Source organism: Trichomycterus rosablanca, chromosome 2, assembly GCF_030014385.1.
Source record: "Trichomycterus rosablanca isolate fTriRos1 chromosome 2, fTriRos1.hap1, whole genome shotgun sequence".
Lineage (NCBI taxonomy): Eukaryota > Metazoa > Chordata > Actinopteri > Siluriformes > Trichomycteridae > Trichomycterus > Trichomycterus rosablanca.
In genome coordinates this window covers 43,414,041-43,436,331 of record NC_085989.1, presented here as the reverse complement: position 1 = coordinate 43,436,331, position 22,291 = coordinate 43,414,041, and the positions used below count along the sequence as shown (strand labels likewise).

At 37.3% G+C, this 22,291-nt stretch overlaps 2 protein-coding genes across 2 annotated transcripts; both read left to right on the top strand.

Moving 5' to 3' along the window:
* The first annotated feature begins 6,029 nt into the window (after positions 1-6,029).
* Positions 6,030-9,179, top strand: gh1 (growth hormone 1). Its single transcript, XM_063016070.1, has 5 exons — positions 6,030-6,078; positions 6,742-6,881; positions 7,455-7,571; positions 8,597-8,728; positions 8,973-9,179. The coding sequence occupies exons 1-5, from the start codon at positions 6,069-6,071 to the stop codon at positions 9,174-9,176; spliced, it is 603 nt and encodes a 200-aa protein (XP_062872140.1). The 5' UTR covers positions 6,030-6,068; the 3' UTR covers positions 9,177-9,179.
* Positions 9,180-11,825: 2,646 nt separating this feature from the next.
* Positions 11,826-21,672, top strand: rdm1 (RAD52 motif containing 1). The gene is made up of 7 exons (XM_062990859.1): positions 11,826-12,052; positions 15,374-15,553; positions 17,115-17,240; positions 18,493-18,655; positions 18,976-19,074; positions 20,519-20,598; positions 21,467-21,672. The coding sequence occupies exons 1-7, from the start codon at positions 11,948-11,950 to the stop codon at positions 21,554-21,556; spliced, it is 843 nt and encodes a 280-aa protein (XP_062846929.1). The 5' UTR covers positions 11,826-11,947; the 3' UTR covers positions 21,557-21,672.
* The last annotated feature ends 619 nt before the right edge of the window (positions 21,673-22,291 follow it).

Genomic DNA, 22,291 nt, shown 5'->3' with positions numbered 1-22,291 from the left:
AATTAAATTGATGACTGGGTTAAATTTCACTACCTATCCAAAATCATAAAAGAGAATTTTTACCCTTTAGGTTTGGGGGAGGGGCAATTACTTTTTTACATGGGTGAAAAGGTTGACTTAATGTTTATTAATTCAACCTGATTCAGTAATAATCATTTAAAGGCTGCAGTTTACTTGTGTTTAATGGCTTTATGTATTAAACATGTACAAAGACATTCAAATGAGGTGAATTGGAGATACGAAATTGTCCGTGACTGTGTTTGATATTGAACTAACTACCGTTTCTGTCGTGAATGTAACCAAAGTGTGTAAAACATGACATAAAAGTCCTAATAAACGCAATATAATAAATGCATTATATTGACATCTGGGACACCTTTCTATGCATTTTGCATTTTTATATTACTGATTTTTTATTTAATCTTGTATGGGAAATGTAATTAGTTTGATTAGATTAGTACTGATCTGACTGAATAAAAACAATCTTGATAGTGGACTCAAACATTTGCACCATACTGTCTACATGCAGAGCCAAAGTATTCTAATAATAGTCTGTTGGTCTAACATTTGTCCTTATCTCTTTCAGGATCAAGTCCTGTCTACAGTCATTGCACCTTTTAACCATCACACAGGACTGGAGAATAATTTCACTTCTAAATGAAAAAACTACATTTTTAAAATGAATGTATATGTGATGTATCCAGGGTCAAGAGCTACAAAGTGATCGGTTCTAATTTTTTCTACTCATACTTTGACGATCAATAAATAAACAACTACAAATCAAAGCAAAGAAACCCTGCATACCTGCTTATTCAGTTTGTGTTGGAATGTGTAGGGTTACATTTAAAAAAAGGCTTTGATATTGCTAACTTTATAATGAGATATACTTGCTGTCATAGCTGCAATAATGCCTGCAGAGCTGCATGACTGTACTGCAAACACATACCTGTATTGCATTTAGGTTTAAATGCATTACAGGTAATTAATGCAGTATTAATAGTACAGTAGACCCTTGAGTTACGAACGGTTTACCATACGAACATTTTGGGTTATGAACTATCTTTTTCAACTTGACGTACAAACAAATTTCGGATTACAAACTGAAATTCGCGAAACACGTGACATCACCAACAAGTTGACTCCGACCGTCTCTCTCTCTCTATATATATATACATACAGTGAGCGGACGGTGTTTTTTTGGTGTTTTCTTCATATTTTGTAAAATTCTATATTAAAATGGCCTCAAATAAGGTGCAGAGAAAATGCAGTGATGAGAAAATGAACAAATCTATTACATTTGTTGTTGTATAATTACTCCTGCCAGTAGCTGTCACTGTGTATCAGACAGAGGGGACAGTGAGTGAGAGAGAGGAAGGAAATCGTAAAGTAGTCTTTCTTTCGTGCAATAACAAAATACAACACTATTTAAATAAAGAAGGAAATAATAGAGAAATATGAGAGTTATTATTTTTTCTGGTAGATACATTTTATAAAAAAAAAAAAAAGGAAATGTATTATGGTGTATGGTACAGAACACGTACTGTACTGAAATGTGATGTGTGTTTTCAGTACTACTGTGTATTGTTGTTTATTATTGTTTATTACAGGAATGTCTATTTTATAATGTAAGATTTAAGGGACAGTATACTTGTATTTTATAACAAAAAAGACCATTTAAGGCATTAGAAAGGTTAGGTAAGGGGGTGGTTTGGGAGGTCTGGCATGAATTAATTCTATTTACATTATTTCTTTTGGGAAAAATAGGCTTAACTAACGAACATTTTGACTTAAGAACAGCCCTTCGGAACCAATTAAATTCGTAAATCAAGGGTCTACTGTATTACATTATACCTTTAAGGCTGTTTTTAACTTGCTTAAGAGTTAGCTCTGCAAACACTTCTTTAAGGATATGGGTAAGGGTATAGTAATGGATTTCAGGTTTGCAAATTAACTAGTGATATGTGATGGAAGCAGGAAAATCACTTAGATGCGAAATTCATGGGTACTCCACAACCAGAATTGAGAAACGCTGATCTAAACAGACCATGGGCAGAATCATATTTTGGTTTGTAATTTTCTGCATCCTAGATAACAAAAACCCTAACCCTAACCCAAGGCCAAATTCTTACAGGAGCTTCTTTATATGAGGAGCTTAAAGTAAAAAAAGTCACTGATTCAAATGAACAGTAAACTCTGCACTGGTCTTAGACTTTTTCATTAAAAACAAGTGACTTATCCAGAGTATGGACAAGGTGTCATATAACTGAATCAGGAAAACAGATCAGATTTTGTTCCTTTTCCCAGAAAAGGATTAGAGCTATAATGCCATGCTGACATTTCCCTACCTCTCAACACTGAATATTACACAGTACCTGCCTTCACACACTGAATAGGAAGCCTGTGTTGTTCCAGCATGACATGTGATCAGGTGTACCATTGTTGCTATTCATTACCTAACCTTTCTGCTGGAGGTGACACTATTTCAAGCTGCATGATGGAAAGCGTTACGTGTCTTAGATACGAGAGGAGGTGCTGAGTTCTCCTACACCGTTAACTCCTGTTTAATAATGGGCAGTTGTTAAGTGTATAAAGACAAGTAAATAAGTGTAGTCATAATGCAGAACAAAATGTTCTATGCTGCACTATGATTATTCTTTTCAGTTAAGAAGGGTCACCGTTCCCTACTCATAATGACCATCAACTAATCATTGTTATAATTGTTTGCAATGAATAAAAACATTTGTAAACGTTTTAAACCTTTTTGGACTGCCGTCCCCTCCCTCAAACACAGCCAATTGTGTCTGTTAAGCACCAAGCCAGGCTGGTAGCACAGTTGAGATTCAAAGTAAATAATTTTCCTCTCTAGTGGGGTAGCATAGTAGCATGGTAGCATTGTTTCACCCAGGTATGGAAATCTGCAGTTTTTGACCAACTCAAAGCAACAAGTCTGTCACCAACAACTATACCCCAGTCACTCAAATCTCATTTTACTCAATTTCTGATGATTGATGTGAACATTAAACAAATCATTTAGACCTGAGATGTTCAAACAAGGGATGCTCAAGTGGCATATGCAGTCTAACATGCAAGCTCATCACAGTTAAGACCAGTAGACACATGTAGACAAAAGTGGCCATGGTGGGAATCACCAGTGCCTACTTGGCACTGCAACAGTGACTCCTACTGTCTGGTCTGTGTGCTAGCAAAGGAGTACTGAGAACACATCATTCTTATGTGTTGACTACACGTCTCTGTAAGTGTTGACTACTGGTTAGTGTACAGAAACAATCTATGGTTTTACAAGTGTTATCCAGTGAGGGTGTCATGCAACCAGTAGTGCACTATCCAAACTTAAAACAGAGAAGGCAGTAGCTAAATATTTTATATTAAATGTAAAATAAGCCAAGGACAACCAAAGTAAACACAACATACAATTTTTACTATGTTATTTATTGAAAAAAAAAATATCCAACAAATTTCAAGCTACTTAAACAAGCAGTTAACTCATTTAAATTGATAATTGAGTTCAATTACACTAAACACAACCAGATATGATAGCATTGTTGAATTACAACACTACTTAAATCAGCACTTCCCAACCTTTTTTGTACCATGGGCCAGTTTCATTTCAAATATAATTTCATGGACCAGCGGGGGTGGAGGGACTTAAAACAGAATAACTGTACTACTCACAAAATAGCTTTTTTCGCTGCAACGAGACGCTGCTTTCACCTGGGGGTGATATGAGATGATAAACACCCATGTGTTGGAAATAAAAGCCTACCTATCACTTACCTATTAATCACTTACCTATTAACAACTTTATTCACCTAGGAAGATTTTGTGCTTTCAGGTCTTCAGGGGGTTGGATGAAACTAGTGTACCCGAAGAAAACCCACATGGATGCAATTTCTTTTATTACCATTATAGCAAAATTAAAACAAAAGATCAGTAACTTTCTAAATAAAAACATAATAAGCTAACAGAATCATTGTTACAGGTAATGCAATATCATCTAAAAAATTAATGAAAAATTACAAATAATTATTTTAATTGTAAGCACAGTCATAAATCTTTATAAATGCACACTTTTTGATCTTTTATACAATACATACAACAACTATAACCGTTACGATATTACACTATTTGAACACTTTCCTCACCTGGTGTAATCTGACAAAAACATAATTTCTTATCAAGTCATGAAAAACAGTCTTACGCAAAAATACCTGAAAATAGTTGAATGTACAGTGTATCACAAAAGTGAGTACACCCCTCACATTTCTGCAGATATTTAAGTATATCTTTTCATGGGACAACACTGACAAAATGACACTTTGACACAATGAAAAGTAGTCTGTGTGCAGCTTATATAACAGTGTAAATTTATTCTTGCCTCAAAATAACTCAATATACAGCCATTAATGTCTAAACCACTGGCAACAAAAGTGAGTACACCCCTTAGTGAAAGTTCCTGAAGTGTCAATATTTTGTGTGGCCACCATTATTTCCCAGAACTGCCTTAACTCTCCTGGGCATGGAGTTTACCAGAGCTTCACAGGTTGCCACTGGAATGCTTTTCCACTCCTCCATGACGACATCACGGAGCTGGCGGATATTCGAGACTTTGCGCTCCTCCACCTTCCGCTTGAGGATGCCCCAAAGATGTTCTATTGGGTTTAGGTCTGGAGACATGCTTGGCCAGTCCATCACCTTTACCCTCAGCCTCTTCAATAAAGCAGTGGTCGTCTTAGAGGTGTGTTTGGGGTCATTATCATGCTGGAACACTGCCCTGCGACCCAGTTTCCGGAGGGAGGGGATCATGCTCTGCTTCAGTATTTCACAGTACATATTGGAGTTCATGTGTCCCTCAATGAAATGTAACTCCCCAACACCTGCTGCACTCATGCAGCCCCAGACCATGGCATTCCCACCACCATGCTTGACTGTAGGCATGACACACTTATCTTTGTACTCCTCACCTGATTGCCGCCACACATGCTTGAGACCATCTGAACCAAATAAATTAATCTTGGTCTCATCAGACCATAGGACATGGTTCCAGTAATCCATGTCCTTTGTTGACATGTCTTCAGCAAACTGTTTGCGGGCTTTTTTGTGTAGAGACTTCAGAAGAGGCTTCCTTCTGGGGTGACAGCCATGCAGACCAATTTGATGTAGTGTGCGGCGTATGGTCTGAGCACTGACAGGCTGACCCCCCACCTTTTCAATCTCTGCAGCAACGCTGACAGCACTCCTGCGCCTATCTTTCAAAGACAGCAGTTGGATGTGACGCTGAGCACGTGCACTCAGCTTCTTTGGACGACCAACGCGAGGTCTGTTCTGAGTGGACCCTGCTCTTTTAAAACGCTGGATGATCTTGGCCACTGTGCTGCAGCTCAGTTTCAGGGTGTTGGCAATCTTCTTGTAACCTTGGCCATCTTCATGTAGTGCAACAATTCGTCTTTTAAGATCCTCAGAGAGTTCTTTGCCATGAGGTGCCATGTTGGAACTTTCAGTGACCAGTATGAGAGAGTGTGAGAGCTGTACTACTAAATTGAACACACCTGCTCCCTATGCACACCTGAGACCTAGTAACACTAACAAATCACATGACATTTTGGAGGGAAAATGACAAGCAGTGCTCAATTTGGACATTTAGGGGTGTAGTCTCTTAGGGGTGTACTCACTTTTGTTGCCGGTGGTTTAGACATTAATGGCTGTATATTGAGTTATTTTGAGGGAAGAATAAATTTACACTGTTATATAAGCTGCACACAGACTACTTTTCATTGTGTCAAAGTGTCATTTTGTCAGTGTTGTCCCATGAAAAGATATACTTAAATATCTGCAGAAATGTGAAGGGTGTACTCACTTTTGTGATACACTGTATATTCATTAATAACAAGAACACACATGGAAATACGTCCAGAGTAGGTATGATGTTTCTCATATCGATGCATTTAAACATGCCCGGCTCAAATATAAAAATCAGCCCGCTGTAGCAAGAGCCAAACTCACTCACAAGCTTTCAACCAAGACTGAAAAACTTCAGCTGATTTACCAAAATGGCTAAAGGTAAGACTTTTACTTTCAGTAGGTGTTGCATTTCGACTGTGGTATTTAAGATACTCTAGTGATTAAGAAAACTAGGAATAAAGAGGCTAATCCTTTGTAACTGCTTCTCATTCTTCTTCATATTTAAGCACAGGATGCATTTTGTATAATATGTGAATGTACTGAAAGTTTGAAGATGCAAATGTTACACTGAGGGTTAAAATTTAAGAAGTTTCATTACCAAGTCAGTAGAAAAGAAGGTCTTTTGCACTGCTGCAAGCTGCAATATTTATGTATAGCCTGGAAACAGACTGGACACATTTTGAAATTATAAACCATGATACGAAATTAGGGATTAAATAAACACTTGAATTTGAATTAACTTTCTAATTGCAACCATCAGGTTGATCTTGTGTAAGAATACCAAGTTTCATTTTTTAAACCTTAATCCAGGCACAGAAGCTGTAATTTTTCTAAATTTATGCAATTTTTTTCCTTCTTAGTTAAAGTTTGCATAGTTAAATTTGTTAGGTTTGAGCCTAATGATAAAATTTCCAAGCAATAATCTCAAAACACACAAATATTTAAAATACTGTTACTGTAACCTAGCCAAGACTGATTTTTATTCATAGTCACAAACTGTTCTACATTTAACCTATTATATGTTTGTCTCTTGTTTTTAAGTGTTGGTGCTGCTCTCTGTGGTGGCTGTGAATTTGTTCATTAGCCACAGTGCATCGATTGAGAACCAACGTCTCTTCATCAATGCAGTCATCCGTGTGCAACACCTACATCAGCTGGCTGCGAACCTGATAACTAACTTTGTAAAATCATTTCATGTCATATGTTTAATTTACCCTATTAAAAACTATAGTAATTGGGGCACCCACCACCACTGAGATCTTGAACTCTTAGGTTTAAATCTCAGTTGTGTTATCGACCAGCCAGGAGCTCACACAGACACCCTTGGCTGTGTCTGAGGGAGAGACTGGTCAAGGGGGTTTCTCATTGCTGCTGCAACTGTGTCCTCTGCTGGCTGCATGAGGGATGTTTGATTTACGGATAGTATTGCGTGACTGCTCTCTGTAAGACCCTGTCTCTGGCTGGTGAAAAGAAGTGGTCGCCAACTGCGCATTTCAAAGTGGGCTCGTGACAGTCTACAGCTTTCCACAGTCAGAGTAAGGGTCTGCAGCAGCAAAGATTACAATTGGATAATTGGATAAATGTGGATTGAGAGAAAAAGAGAAAATAGAAAATAATAGGAAAAAGAAAAGAGCTACAGCACATTATATAGTTTTTACATGTCTACACTTTATACATATATTCTTGTTAGTAAGTAAATAAAATACAATTCTATGTAACTACTTGATGTCTTATGTTGTGTTGACATTTTGAAGGAGGAACAACTGTCACCTGAAGATCGCAGGCAGTTGAGCAAGATTTTCCCCTTGTCCTTCTGCAACTCTGACTCCATCGAAGCACCAACTGGCAAGGACGAGACCCAGAAAAGCTCAGTAAGTCTCATTTTAAGAATTCAGATTTAAAGATTTTTGGATTGCTGGGTCATATTGTATTATTATAGCATTAGTTTATCAAATTATAGTAGATTGGTGGATGGGTGGATAGTAGGTGTGTGGGTGGGTGAGTGGTTGGATAGGTTGAAAGCCAGGCATGGGTTAATGCTTGGGCACATGGATAATGGAACTGAAGGAAGGTAGTAAGATAGTAAGTGTAGGAAGTGAGGATTGGTAGAAAATGGATAGGTAAAAGAGTAAAAATAGTAAGTTAATTTGGATTGATGGATACTTATGTAGAGATGGATGGATGAGATTATATGTAGGTAGGTGTTTGGGTGGATGAGTGGTTGGATAGGTTGAAAGCCAGGCATGGGTTAATGCTTGGGCACATGGATAATGGAACTGAAGGAAGGTAGTAAGATAGTAAGTGTAGGAAGTGAGGATTGGTAGAAAATGGATAGGTAAAAGAGTAAAAATAGTAAGTTAATTTGGATTGATGGATACTTATGTAGAGATGGATGGATGAGATTATATGTAGGTAGGTGTTTGGGTGGGTGAGTGGTTGGATAGGTTGAAAGCCAGGCATGGGTTAATGCTTGGGCACATGGATAATGGAACGGAAGATAGGTAGAAGATAGATAGGTGAAAGAGTATTAGGTTAATTTGAATTGATGGATAGTTATATAGAACTGGATGGATGGATGGATGGGATTGTATGTAGTATGTAGGTAGGTGTTTGGGTGGGTGAGTGGTTGGATAGGTTGAAAGCCAGGCATGGGTTAATGCTTGGGCACATGGATAATGGAACTGAAGATAGGTAGAAGATGGATAGGTAAAAGAGTAGTAGGTTAATTTGGATTGATGGATAGTTATGTAGAGATGGATGGATGGATAAATGGATGAATTTTGAGTGAATGGATGAGTTTTGAATTAATAGACAAATAATATGATGAGTTTATGGATGGATGGATAATACTGTTTTGATTTAAATTAATGTTTTAAAAAAATCTTGTTTTTGTAAGGTGCTAAAGCTGTTGCAGATCTCCTACCGTCTGATCGACTCGTGGGAGTTACCCAACAAGTTCCTTGGAAACCCAAACCAGATCTCCGAGAAGCTGGTTGACTTAAAAATAGGCATTGAATTGCTTATCAGTGTAAGCAATGTAAAATAATAGTAACTGAACTTGGTTAATGTAAGAATGTGTAGTACAGTCATTTTATTTCTAAACTGGATAAATAATTGTAATGAATATTTGTTCCTCAATATTATGTAACATAATTGTTATATATTATTATCATGCACAAGTACAATTATGTTTGCTTTAAATATTAAGCATGCAATCTTATTAATATTGTTTATCTTATTAAGCTTGTTTATCTTTTCCACAACTCCTACAGGGATGTCAGGATGGCCAAACTAGCCTGGATGACAATGACTCTCTGCTTCTGCCCTTTGAGGATTTCTATCAAACGTTGGGTGATGGAAATGTGAGAAAGACCTTCCGATTGTTGTCCTGCTTCAAGAAGGACATGCACAAAGTGGAGACCTACCTGAGTGTGGCCAAATGTCGGCGATCCCTGGATTCCAACTGCACCCTGTAGGGGAAAAAAAGAGTGCAATTAGCCACAGCTTTAATTCCAATGTTGCTAAATATACTCATCTTTTGCTGAAATTTCCCTCCAGATATTTTGTATTTATTCTGCTGTCTGAGAAAAAATTTATCCATTTGCATGTTGGTGAATCAGTAAATGTCACTTGTTTGTCTCTGCAGATATAAGGGTGATAAGAGGACATATTTCACAGTGGTGCTATACAAATGGCTTAACAGTTATCAGATATCTGTTGTAACTTGGTCACTTTTTTTGGCAAACTGCGTAATGTAACGAATGTGTATGCTAACTTTGAATGGACGACTGATCTTCTGGACAAATGTAAAACATTCAAAATTACTTCCTTATCAGACCTAATATTTTTAACTTATTGTTTCAGTCTATTTATATATATATAAACATTTCTTTTGTCTTCTTTTGTGCTTATTTCAATAAAGCTTAATTCTGCAGTACAATATTTGTGACTTTTTGAATGCATGATTCTAGATGGGTTTCATAACAAAGCTAGAATTTATTACCCATTGATATCCTTACTCTTCCCAATTTTGAAGCTTGAGAGTCAATAAGAAACAAAATATGTGTATAAATCTAATTTAAGTAATCTATTGGCAGGGCTCACATTCTTGCCTGCACAATGAAGCAAACATTAGCAAACTTGAGGATGGCCCGGGCTTTAGGTAATAGCTATTATCAGCCTTTAACACTGAGCTATGCCCAATTACATTGCACCCTCTTCTGCTGTATAAGTAGGCCGCTCAGATGATAATCCTAATCTTTTCAATCTTTTTTAATAAGTCACCTAAACATTCAAATGCAGTAGAAATAATAGACACAACTCTGGCTTGGCATTAGTGCTGGAGCTGTACTTACAACAGCAGTCATGAACAGCAATCAGTAAATTAAATACTGTCCTGTAAAGTCCCAAGACAAAAATATTCCAAGAATTCAAGTATATTTCAACATATACATTTGTAATGACCTTACAGTCGAAGTGTAATTTTGCTGTTTAACCTGACCTAATGCATATCACAGTGCAGGTCTTTCTTACTGTTACCCCTTTAATACAATTTTTGCCAGATGTTTAACATTACATTCTGTTGAGCTGGAGGGTCTCATCTGATATGATGGATGCTTATATTTGTTTAATTAAACACAATGCTTGACATCCTAAAGCATGTTTAGCCTTAATTATTTATTCTTAAAGCTAAAAAATAATTTTTTGCTTTGATGATAACATGTTTTCAAGACAGCAAGAAGTCTCAGTAAACTGAGAAAAATATTAATTGTTATTCCTACTTTTCTTTGTCTTCTTTCAGCTGCTTTTATTATGGGTCACCGCAGCGGATCAGGTAAGATAAGATAAGATAGCCTTTTACTATCCCACGGGGGGAATTTGCAGTGTTACAGCAGCTTTCAAGAATATAAAAATAAAACAATACAAAGTGTTTACACAGTAGAAAAGTAAGAATATGTCAATAAAGGTTTAAAAAAATATAAACAGTCTTTTTAAGGAAAGTTAACCAGATAATTGTATTGCACAAGGTACAGTAGGTATTGCACATATTTTAAGAAGTTATTGCACAGAGAATATTATAAACAATGTGAAAATATTGTGATGGTGATTATCTGCATTTGGGGTGGTGCTGGTTATATAGCCTGACAGCAGAAGGAAGTAAGGAGCTGCGGTATCTCTCCTTCGAGCAACGCGGGTGAAGAAGCCTGTCGCTAAAGGAGCTGCCCAGTGCTGCCACAGTCTCATGCAGTGGGTGATCTCTGTTCTCCATTAAGGATGAAAGCTTGCCCATCATCCTTCTCTCCCCCACTGCCTCCACTGAGTCCAGGGTGCAGCCCAGGACAGAACCCGCCTGTTTGATCAGTTTGTCCAGTTTCTTCCTGTCTGCTGCTGTCATGCTGCTGCCCCAGCAGATAACACCATAGAAAATGGCTGATACCACCACCAAGTCGTAAAAAGAGCTGAGAAGGGCCCCCTGAATTCCAAAAGAATGGAGCCTTCTATCTATCTATCTATCTATCTATCTATCTATCTATCTATCTATCTATCTATCTATCTATCTATCTATCTATTCATCATCTATCTATCTATCTATCTATCTATCTATCTATCTATCTATCTATCTATCTATTCATCATCTATCTATCTATCTATCTATCTATCTATCTATCTATCTATTCATCATCTATCTATCTATCTATCTATCTATCTATCTATTCATCATCTATCTATCTATCTATCTATCTATCTATCTATCTATCTATTCATCATCTATCTATCTATCTATCTATCTATCTATCTATCTATCTATCTATCTATCTATCTATCTATCTATCTATCTATCTATCTATCTATTCATCATCTATCTATCTATCTATCTATCTATCTATCTATCTATCTATCTATCTATCTATGTCTGTATGTCTGTCTTTCTGTCTATATCTATCTATCTGTCTGTGCGTCTGTCTTTTTGTCTGTCTATCTAATAATTTTAATAAAATAAATCTATGACTGCGGATTGTTTTTCTTCCATATGAAGGGGTCCATGGGGACGTGGTGATTTTACGTACAGTGCGTATTTACGTAGTGGTTACGTAGTAGCGCGGGAAACTTGTTTACGGAAGTTCGCACATGTTATATTTACCCGCAGATAATGAAACAGACTATATAAGACATTAAAGACATAATTACAATGTAAACAGGCAATGTTTCTAATTATTTGAATGTGATAGTTCAGGCGGAGGTTTGAATGAGCATGGAGGCGGACATTATTGAATTCAGGGTTCCAACTGAAAACAACAAGACCATTTTTATTTGGGATATACAGCCTTCGTTTTCAGAAGCGTTCATTTATGTAAGTAGTGACTTTAACAAAATACATCTAATGTCGTAGTAAGCATGTTGTTTTCTGAAATAATACAACTTTAAAACAAAACGCTAGTAAAATCGTTTTAGAATGAATGTTTAAAGTGAATCGACTCTTCTAAATCACTCGTGTAAAAGATTCGGTTCCTTTGTTGATTCTTTCTATCTTCTAACTCAGTGGTTCTCAAACTGTGGTACGCGTACTAGAGGTGGGCGATACCGGGAATTTTGGTATCGATCCGATACCAAGTAAATGCAGGGCCAGTATCACCGATATCGATACCGATACCGATACTTTTTAATATTTAAGCTTCATAGATCCAAAGGATCCAAAAGACCTAGGATAGAATTTCGCCAAACATTGTACGTGACAACAAAATACTTTATTATCACAATCAACATTTTTGTTTAGAAACAATGGAACAGTAACAAAACAAAGTTTGCCTTAACATTAGGAAAATAAATCTTTTTTGAGGTAGAAAAGGAGAAACCACAATACAAAAATAAAATAAAAATTCTCCCCTCACTAGACATCTTTTCTAGTTCTTTCTTTCTTTGTTTCTTTTTTCAAATAGAATTGTTCTTATGAAAAACAATAAAAAATAAGGAATTTTCTTCCTTTCAGTGCAATTCTGTTTTTTCTTAAATAAACAGAGTGTAAAAAAATATCACTCAACACAACTTAAAACAAAATCTCCTGAGGTAGAGGGCTGACAAACCACAATACAACAAAATTAACACACCACAACAAATACTGTAAACAGTTTCAAACTTATTCTGTTTTTTCTGAGGAGAGCGCTGAGTGGGCGGGTCAGGCTGAGCCTACCTGCATGGCTGTTTGGCTATAATTTAATAATTATAAAAATGACACAAAATGTGGAAATTACTAATAAAATCTGTTTCAAAGTGATGGGTCGCTCGCCAATGATCCGATTCTATTGAACGGATCTTTGAAATGAACGAAAGGAACCGAGTCTTTTATTTCTGCGCAGTTCTAGACCGTAATCCACCCATTCAGCTTCGCATCAGTAGAGGGAATTAATCGTAAATTGTAATAAGAGCTGTTTATTGTCGAAATTCAAATCCGAAACACTTTCAGTATCACGGAGAGCGAGACACACACACACACACACACACACACACACACAGAGAGAGAGAGAGAGAGATAGAGAGAGAGAGAGCTAGTAGTATAATGGCAAATAATTGAGAAATAAACTATAAACTTGTTTAATTGTGTTAAATCTGATTATTTCATGGCGCTTATGTTTTAAAGCAGAAACAAACACAGTCACATCTCTGCACAAGAGAGGATTGTTCTGAAACTTAATGCGATGCAACCACAGTGTGTCTCTTCTCTGTAGTTTTTTTCCTTTTGAAGTAACTTTTTTTTCTCGTTTAAGTGTTGTTTGAATTAGGAATTCATTTAAGACAAGGTAGCAAAATTTGATATTAATATCGGGGGTGTCTTATACAGTAGTTTACCTAGTAGCGCCTCCCGAAAAACGAAGAGCCATTTTTTTGAACGGCTCTTTTAAAGGAACCGAGCCAAAAGATCCGGCTCCCTTCAAGAAGCCATAATTCCCACCACTAATATATACACACACACCTAATTAATGTGTGCCATATGAGGTTCTGTCATGAGAAACATAGGTGGTACTTGGAGGTTTTGGTTTGATAATGGGTGGTACTTGGTCTAAAAAGTTTGAGAACCACTGTTCTAACTGAATCGTTTCTTTCTGGGTCACAGCTGGACTGGACGCCAATCCAGTACAATCCAGCACTGAAATACAAAGCAACACCATTATCACAATACTAATGGTGTACTAATACTAACAATACTAATACATACTTCACCATTGCATTATTGTAATTATTCTGTGATGCTTTGTTTATATTACGCCAGAAGTAGCTCAGCATTTTTTCTACCAGTGGGTAGCACTGTCGCCTCATGGCAAGAAGGTCCTGAGTTCGATTCCCAGGTGGGGGGAATGTTCTCCGCGTGTTTGCGTGGGTTTTCGTCCGAGAGCTCCGGTTTCCTGCAACAGTTCAAAGACGTGCAAGTGAGGTGAACTGTAGATACAAAATTGTCCATGACTGTGTTTGATATTGTAGCGTCACCGCTAGGGGGCCGCCACGGGCTTTACCCAGAAGCCCTTGCGGCCATGCTGTCCGTGCTCACCGTGGCCATGTATCCCAGTGTTGGGGATGTGGTGGCTGCGGTGAGAGCTGGATAGGCAGCTTATAGTGTAGTCTGTTGTATGATTGTCCGTGTGTATGAATGAGTGTCTGTCCCAAAACCACTGAGTGACCTGCCAAGGGCAGCTCTCTCTCGCCTGCGCCACAATATTAAACTTGAACTGATGAATCTTGTGTGACCAGTACCGTTTCTGACATGAATGTAACCAAAGTGTGTAAAACATGAAATTAAAATCCTAATAAATAAATAAATACATTTCATCTGACCCATGAGCATGTTTCCTGTTAAAGTCCCAGTAGCGGTCAGCAAACTCCAGATGCTTATGTTTGTGGATAGATAACAGGAGAGGCTTTTTTCTGAATAGCCTTCCACAAAATCTGTTGGCATGGGGATAGCAGATGGTGGTATTTCTTTCCTAAAATTAATCTTAACATCATCCAAAGCTAGAATATGTTTAGTTAACATTTTAACATCAGTATATTTGAGGGGTGTCCCCTCCAATGTAATTACAACTGTGGAATAATCTAATTCACTACATCTTCATTTCTTTTAACCATTTAGGGACAGTGGTATCCTAGTGGGTGGAGCTTTTAACCATTTAGGGACAGTGGTATCCTAGTGGGTAGAGCTTTGAGCTATCAATCGAAAGGTTGAGGGTTTGAATCTTAGCTCTACCATGTTGCCAGTGTTGGGCCCTTGAGCAAGGCCCTTAACCCTCTCTGCTCCGGGGTGCCATACAATGGCTGACTCAGCGCTCTGACCTCAGCTTCAGAATGAGCTGGGATGGGCAAAGAAAGAATTTAATTGTACTGTACACCTGTATATGTATATATGACAAATAAAGGTATGATATGCCCAACAGTATGTAAACTTCTGACCATGAGCTAGATGGACATCCAAATTTAAAGCTTCCATATGGATTTTTTTGACTGTTGCTACCAAGACAGCAAAGGATTTGTCTGAAACACCTGAACTGAATCATTAGAATGGATGTCCACATACTTTTTTTGGCTATATAGTGTTTATATTATACAATGGTATATTATAACCAAGAGCAGATCTATTATAAAAACATCTGCAATGCTAAACCCCTGGTGTCGCTTTGTTTTGCAGGAGTCTCTGTGGAGTGTGTATTCATCTTTTGGAGCACTCTACTTATTGAAGGTGTGTCCCAACGCTGCAGTGGCTTCACCTGGATTCTATGCACTGGTCAAGTTCTACTCTGCTGTGCAGGCATCAAAAGCTCAGAGAACTACAGATAAACAGACTCTGTTCCAGGATGTTCCCCTAAAAGTAATTATGTGCTTAATTTTCCATTAACCTTGGATGTTTTTTTAAACCTTGCAAAGTTTAATCAGATACAGAAATGAATTTAATATAATTGTGTTTTATAAAGCTTTTTTAAAAAGATGCAGTTGACTTCTGTTAATCCACTGTCTTTCACTTTCCAAGAACCTGCAAAAGGTAAATTGGCTACGTGTTGCTACAGGTGTGAATGAGGGGGTGAATGCTTTGCGTCACGTGTTTTCTGGTAGCATTAGGTACCATCATGACACTAACCAGAATAAAACCGTTGAGAATAAGTAAATAAATGATTTTGTTCCTTTTATAATGTTTGGATTTGATTTGTCTCACCACTAGATGTCATACTTTACCTTCAGTGTGGATGTTATCTCTGGCTTAACAGTTGCCATTTGTCAGGTCTGTTTTGTCCATAGTCATTATATAATTTAGTGAATATTTTTAATTGTTGAATAGTTATTCTTATATAAACACAATTCAAGTGTTCAAGGTGTGTTTTAACCCGGGTAAAAAGTCAGGAGCTGTTACAAAAGCACCAAAAGTATAATGGGTATAAGAGGATTTTCATGACATTGATCAGTGAATGTCATTGGTTGTATTGTCCAGAAGTTCCAAACTCATGGCACCACAGCAAACCTGCCTGGCCATAGGAGAAAGCTCAAATTTCATTTAGGGCAGTCTCACCAGGACAGAAAAAAAAACATGTTACTGCGAAACATTTACCTGCACCATAAACAGTCTGTTTTTATAATTATCATTGTCAAAACTTGTACAGTATCAAAACAACAAATGTCTTTCTCCTGTGGAGATATTAAGAGGCATTTGCATTTGATCCCGCTAATGCAACAGATCAAGAAGAAGACGTGAGCCAAGTTCGGGCAAGCCGCAGGAGGGAAACTCGAAAATAGCAAACATCTTTGCAGCCTTTGGAATATCCGAATGCAAGTCTAAATTTTCATCTTTGATGATGAGAATCACAATTGTTGGAACACTACAATTCCTCTTGGTTATAATATACCATTACATAATATACCATATCTAATATACACTATGTGGCCAAAAGTATGTGGACATCCATTCTAATTATTCAATTCAGGTGTTTCACACATCAATTGCTAACTTTGTAGCAATAGTAAAAAAAAAAAAAAAATCCATATTGAAGCCTATGGTTGTGGATTTAACAGTGGATGTTTTAAAAGCAGCTGATAGAGATGCATACAAGAATCCCAAGGGTATGGAAAAGCTTGACATGACCTTGTTTCAGTAAATATTCTTTCTCTGTTTACCGAGCCTTCTGGTTATATATTTTGATTCTATAAAATTCTATATACATCACCATAATACCTTTTAAGGTGGTGGGGGGGGGTTTGAATATTTCTGATGGTGTAGCTGTTTATTTATGTTATATCATATAGCAAATATTATTTGACACTTTATAATGGCAGCATATTGAGTTATAATATTTTAACATTTTGTGACTGTACAGTATATTACTTTTACCATTAATATTTACCCACCCACCTGCCAATAAACATTTATTTGTTATGTCTAGGTCAGGCTAAGCACAAAGCAGAACCCAACCTTCCTCTCTGGATCCCCATCACTTAGCCATTCAAAGTGCCTAGAACTGGCTAATCATTACCTGGGCTACAATGGCTGGTCCACTCACATAATCACTGTAAGTATAATAATATAGCCATACAGTACATTCATTTTTTCTTTACTGACTGCTTCATACTGGTTAGAGTTGAACCTGGAAACACTCATCACAGAGCAGCATCATCTACCCGTTTATTTTCTTGCTAACTCCCTCATTATTAATACAGTGTAGCAGTTTCAACTTCTGCACGTTTTTTGGGGGAGGGTAAGAGGTTTCAGTCAGAGGTGCGAAGTTTGCAGAGTACCTTTCTCTGGGTACCTGAAGAAAACACAGATGGACCTCTTAGAGCAAACTCGGATTTATTTATTTACGTATTGGGATTTTAATGTCATGTTTTACACTTTTACATTCATGACAGGACACGTAGTTACTCGTTACACAAGATTCAGCAGTTCTCAAGTTTAATGTCAAACACAGTCATGGACAATTTTGTATCTCCAATTCACCTCACTTGCTTGTTTTTGGACTGGAAGAAAACCGTAGAGACACGGGGAGAACATGCCCCACCTGGGAATCAGGACCTTCATGTTGTGAGGCAGCAGTGCTACCCACCAAGCCACCGTGCCGCCTGGAGTGAACTCGGATCCACAGAACTTATGTTGCCTTATGTCATCCACCAACTGCTTAGTCGTGCAAGCCGACAGCCAAAATCTAGTTTGGTGAATAAGCAAAGTCATTAAAAATATTTACTGTGAAAGGTTCTATAAAAAAAGTGAAGAGTCTAATGTACAAGACTAACAGGCAAAGTGAGTGCTTAAAATAGGCATACCAGTTCATTCAGTTAATATTTGTTTTCACTTTTTAGAAGACTTCACACTTAATACTGACATATTATCTGATGATTTAAGTAACCAGGGATCGCTTTGTGTTCCAAACCACACCTTATGTGCCACAAATTGTGTGACTATACCTTTTGCAGTGCATTAATTAGGCATACTGTTTATTACAGCAGTGTGCAGTTCGGCACATGGCCCACTTTAACTCACCTACTGTGAGCCTTACCATCTTGACATGTTTTTGACTTAAAATTCAAAATGGGTTTGTATTGCTTAGTAATTCTTTGTTTTTATCCACCTTGCACCACTTTAATCTCTTGAAAAAAGCTCTGTAGACCTAATTTGAAATCTCAAGTATCTCTGGAAGGGTGTTAATAGCCATAATGTTAATATATTTCATATATAATTGTGTGCAAAATAATTTAGTGTAGTTTCAGCTCTGCACATTTACTTTTTTATTTATTTTTTGCTTTTTTGGCACCATCTTCCCTTAGCTAAAGGATATCTCAAAGTGTGCAGACGCTGGCTGGAGCCCAGATACAGACGATGAGGGAGAACTGATAAAATACGGCTGCTTTGTTGAACTGACTCTACCACAGCATGGAGTGACGTGTCGTGGGATTGGTGTTGCTGAGGAGGTTGTCGACCAGGAGAAGGGTGAGAAGGGCAAGGCTACAAGTATTTGCATGCTTATATTTAATTTTAATAATACAATAATTGGAACAGGGAATACAACTGACCTCAATGTCATGTGAGCACTGACAAGGTGGAGACACCTTTTTTTTTTTTTTTCTGCCAAGTTTCTGTTTTCTTATTTTTATGTCTTGTGCTTTTCTGTGTCAAACACACAAGTTTATAAAAAGTATATAAAGAGTTAGTTTACCTAATTTTCAGGGGTGCCAATATATTGACCACAACTGTACATGGCAGGTCTGTAGATAGTAATTGAGTATGTTGTTTATGTTTTCTTTCATTAGCTCTAGAGGAAAGACTGTGGAAAAGAGGGCAACTGATGAAATGGGCAAAAGACAAAGCAGTAGTTGCAGCCTTTGAAAAAGTGTTAATATTAGTTCTTGGTAAGTAACAATAATAATCATTAATTAATTAGACATCTTACTCTGAGAGTGGTTCTTACCTGCTTTTGCCTGCTAAAATGTGGTCTAAAATTATAAATTTAAACTAGGGCTGTCATGCAATTAAAATTTTTAATCGAGATTAATTAACCAAATTTCATTTAAGAACCAAATTAAACCGATTAAAGAGATTAAATTAAACAGATTAAAGAACCAAATTAATCGCAATTAATCACAAACTAATAACTAAGTAAAATTTGAACAGTTATGCACATTTTTATTGCAAGAACATATTTGCCAATAAAAACATTCATAAAATTATGATAAAAGTATGGAGCTCATGGGCCCCAGTGCAAAAAAAAATTGGGGGGCTCAACAAATTGCATATGCTGATAGCTGATCAGAGTGAATTAAAAGTACTCACTCAGAAGTTAGACTTCAAGTCCAAATTCCTGCCTCTGGTATTTTTAATGCACAGTTTTATTTATTTTAATTTTACTTAATGTAAAAATTGTAATATAATAATAATGACCTGGTGAGTGCAGCCAATATGGGGGGGGGGGGGGGGGGGGGGGCAGTAAGGTGAGTGGTTGAGTTCTTGTCTAATTTAAACATATCCATAGTATTTGTTTGAGCTTCATTAGGATGCTGTTTTTTGCCTTTCAAACTGCAGTTCATTTTATTTTAATTAATAGCAATCTAAGTATCATTTTATTTCTGGAACTAAATCATAAAATCTAAATAGTGCTATAGATACAAATATATCAGTTATAACCTTTCTGTGCTATTATACACTATATGACAAGAACCTCTGTTAAGCACATCTTAATTTTACAGACTTTTTTCAAAAATCCCAGATTTCACAGATAAAAAAAAAAAAAGCACCACATTTCACGGCAGTCATTAAATTGCATTCATAAATTGAATGATCGCTTAAATGGAAGCTACAATACACAGCACAGCTACCTTAATAGTTGAAAATTGGTTGAGAGTTTTCCAAACTCGCTAAACATAAATTTTACATTTGTATATTTCACTGGTCCGTACTGTGATTTTCAAGCCGTAAATTAGTTTTTTTGCATTTTCCCACAGTAAAATAATTAATTCCAAATATCAGTCCACCCTCACTGTAACCCTGCTTGAGAAATAGCATCAGCACCTACTGTCCATACTACACAAATTTGGCTGACACCATTTAGTGCAAATCAACAGAATAAGGTTAGTGTGTATTTTTAGTCGTTGGCTCTGTAATGCAGGTGTCAATATAGGCTGCTAAAGTGCATTATAAAAAATTTAAAAGCTTTTGAAAAGGATGAGGGCAAACTTTTCTTTTTTAAAACGTAGATCAAGATAACCTATCCACTGGAAAAATAGATTTCAATTATTTAAAGTATGGGCACCCCTGTTTTAGATAATAGTAAGGACTGTTGAGCTTTATGCCCCTCAGGTAATGGAAAAGTGGCAGTTGAATGCAGATTTGATCCGGAGGAAGTGCTCCCGGATGAGAATGTCGAGGAGGTCATACAGGTAAAAGTGTTCATAGTTATAAGAGAATTATGCCACTAACTCACTGTGATTTCAAACATACCATTGTGTAAAAGTTCTTAACTACAGTACTTTGGTATTTATTTGGTGAACCAACTCTCACACCAATGCATTCCAGTATTTCTAAGCTCACTCACTATGGCTCTTATCCTAGGGATTGTCATCATTCATCAACATTTTTATGGTTTTTTTTAACCACAGCTTAATCCTGGTCAGGGTCATGGTGGGTCCAGTTATTCCAATGCAGTGCAATGCAAATTTCCCTCCATCAGTCATGTCTGTATGTTGATGCACCGGCTAATAGCACAGCTGGGGATTCGAACCCTGGATCCCAGCGGTAGTGTACTTGCTCAATTTACAGATTTAGTAAAGAAGCCCAAGACTTCTTGTTTGTGGTATTTCTTTTAGAATAATCTAGGGCAGATAAATGGCACACTTGCCCACTACTGCTGAAATATGGGGATCTCGGGTATAAATTGCAGTGGTGCTATCAGCCAGTTGGGCATCTGCATAGGCATGATTGGCTGACATCTAATGGGAAAGGATGGCCAATACAACCTAGCCGTTGGAAGGTGCATTTGTCAGTGTACTCTCAGTGCCGGTCCCATTTCAAGCCTGATAGAAGTTACACCAGGAAGGTTGCCTGATGTAAAACCTAAAAAAGCCAAGACTGCGACTTCCATGTCAACATAGGCAATCATATATTTATGTGGACCCCCAACTAGCTGATAGCACTGCTGGTGAAATTATGCTTTGCTTTTTATACAGATTTAGCCTGTGTAATAATAGCTGTTTTGGTGTTCATTTATTATTTCTAGCATCTTTAACTTCCACTTGGTTTCTCCCAAAGGTAAATGATGTCCCTTGGAGCGACTTCGAGTCAGGAGGGGCAGAGGAGGAAGATCTGCCATGGGACTTTACAGTGGACCTCACTCATTAGCCTTATGGTTTGGGTTAAAATTGTGCATTGCAGTAGTTGTGTAAAATTGTCTGTGTTTGTGTGTGTTTTAAATATGTAAAAAATAATTGCATTTAAACTTATAATAAACAAATGTACATTTGTACAATATCATATAAGTTTATATCTGTTCAGCGATCACTTAAATAAAGTTTCCAACCTGAACCTGCACACACACACACACTTACATACATATATACCATCTTATCATTGTTCTTCACCAAATGTATATATATTAAAACCACCTCCTTGTTTCTATCAGCTCCACTTACCATAAAGAGTGGATAAGACGCAGCAGCACTGATGGAGTTTTTAAACACCTCACTGTCACTGCTGGACTGAGAATAGTCCACCAACCAAATATATCCAGCCAACATCTCCCCGTGGGCAGCGTCCTCTGACCCCTGATGGAGGTCTGGAAGATGACCAACTCAATAGATGATCGATGGTCTCTGACTTTACATCTACAAGTTTAACCAACTAGGTAGGAGTGTCTAATTGAGTGGACAGAGTTATTAAAAACTTCATCAGCATTGCTGTGTCTTATTCACTCATACCAGCACAACACACACTAACACACCACCACCATGTCAGTGTCACTGCAGTGCTGAGAATGACCCACCACCTAAATAATACCTGCTCTGTGGTGGCCCTGGGAGAGTCCTGACAATTGGAGAACAGCATGAAAGGGGGCTAACAAGGCATGCAGAGAAACAG

Bases quoted from the DNA above. Each gene is read 5' to 3' on its own strand.
- gh1 (XM_063016070.1), top strand. The intron at 6,882-7,454 runs GTAAAATCATTT...GACATTTTGAAG, and splicing joins CGAACCTGATAACTAACTTT to GAGGAACAACTGTCACCTGA. The intron at 7,572-8,596 runs GTAAGTCTCATT...TGTTTTTGTAAG, and splicing joins ACGAGACCCAGAAAAGCTCA to GTGCTAAAGCTGTTGCAGAT.
- rdm1 (XM_062990859.1), top strand. From the start codon at position 11,948: ATGAGCATGGAGGCGGACATTATTGAATTCAGGGTTCCAACTGAAAAC. The intron at 15,554-17,114 runs GTAATTATGTGC...TGTTATGTCTAG, and splicing joins TCCAGGATGTTCCCCTAAAA to GTCAGGCTAAGCACAAAGCA. The intron at 20,599-21,466 runs GTAAAAGTGTTC...TTTCTCCCAAAG, and splicing joins ATGTCGAGGAGGTCATACAG to GTAAATGATGTCCCTTGGAG.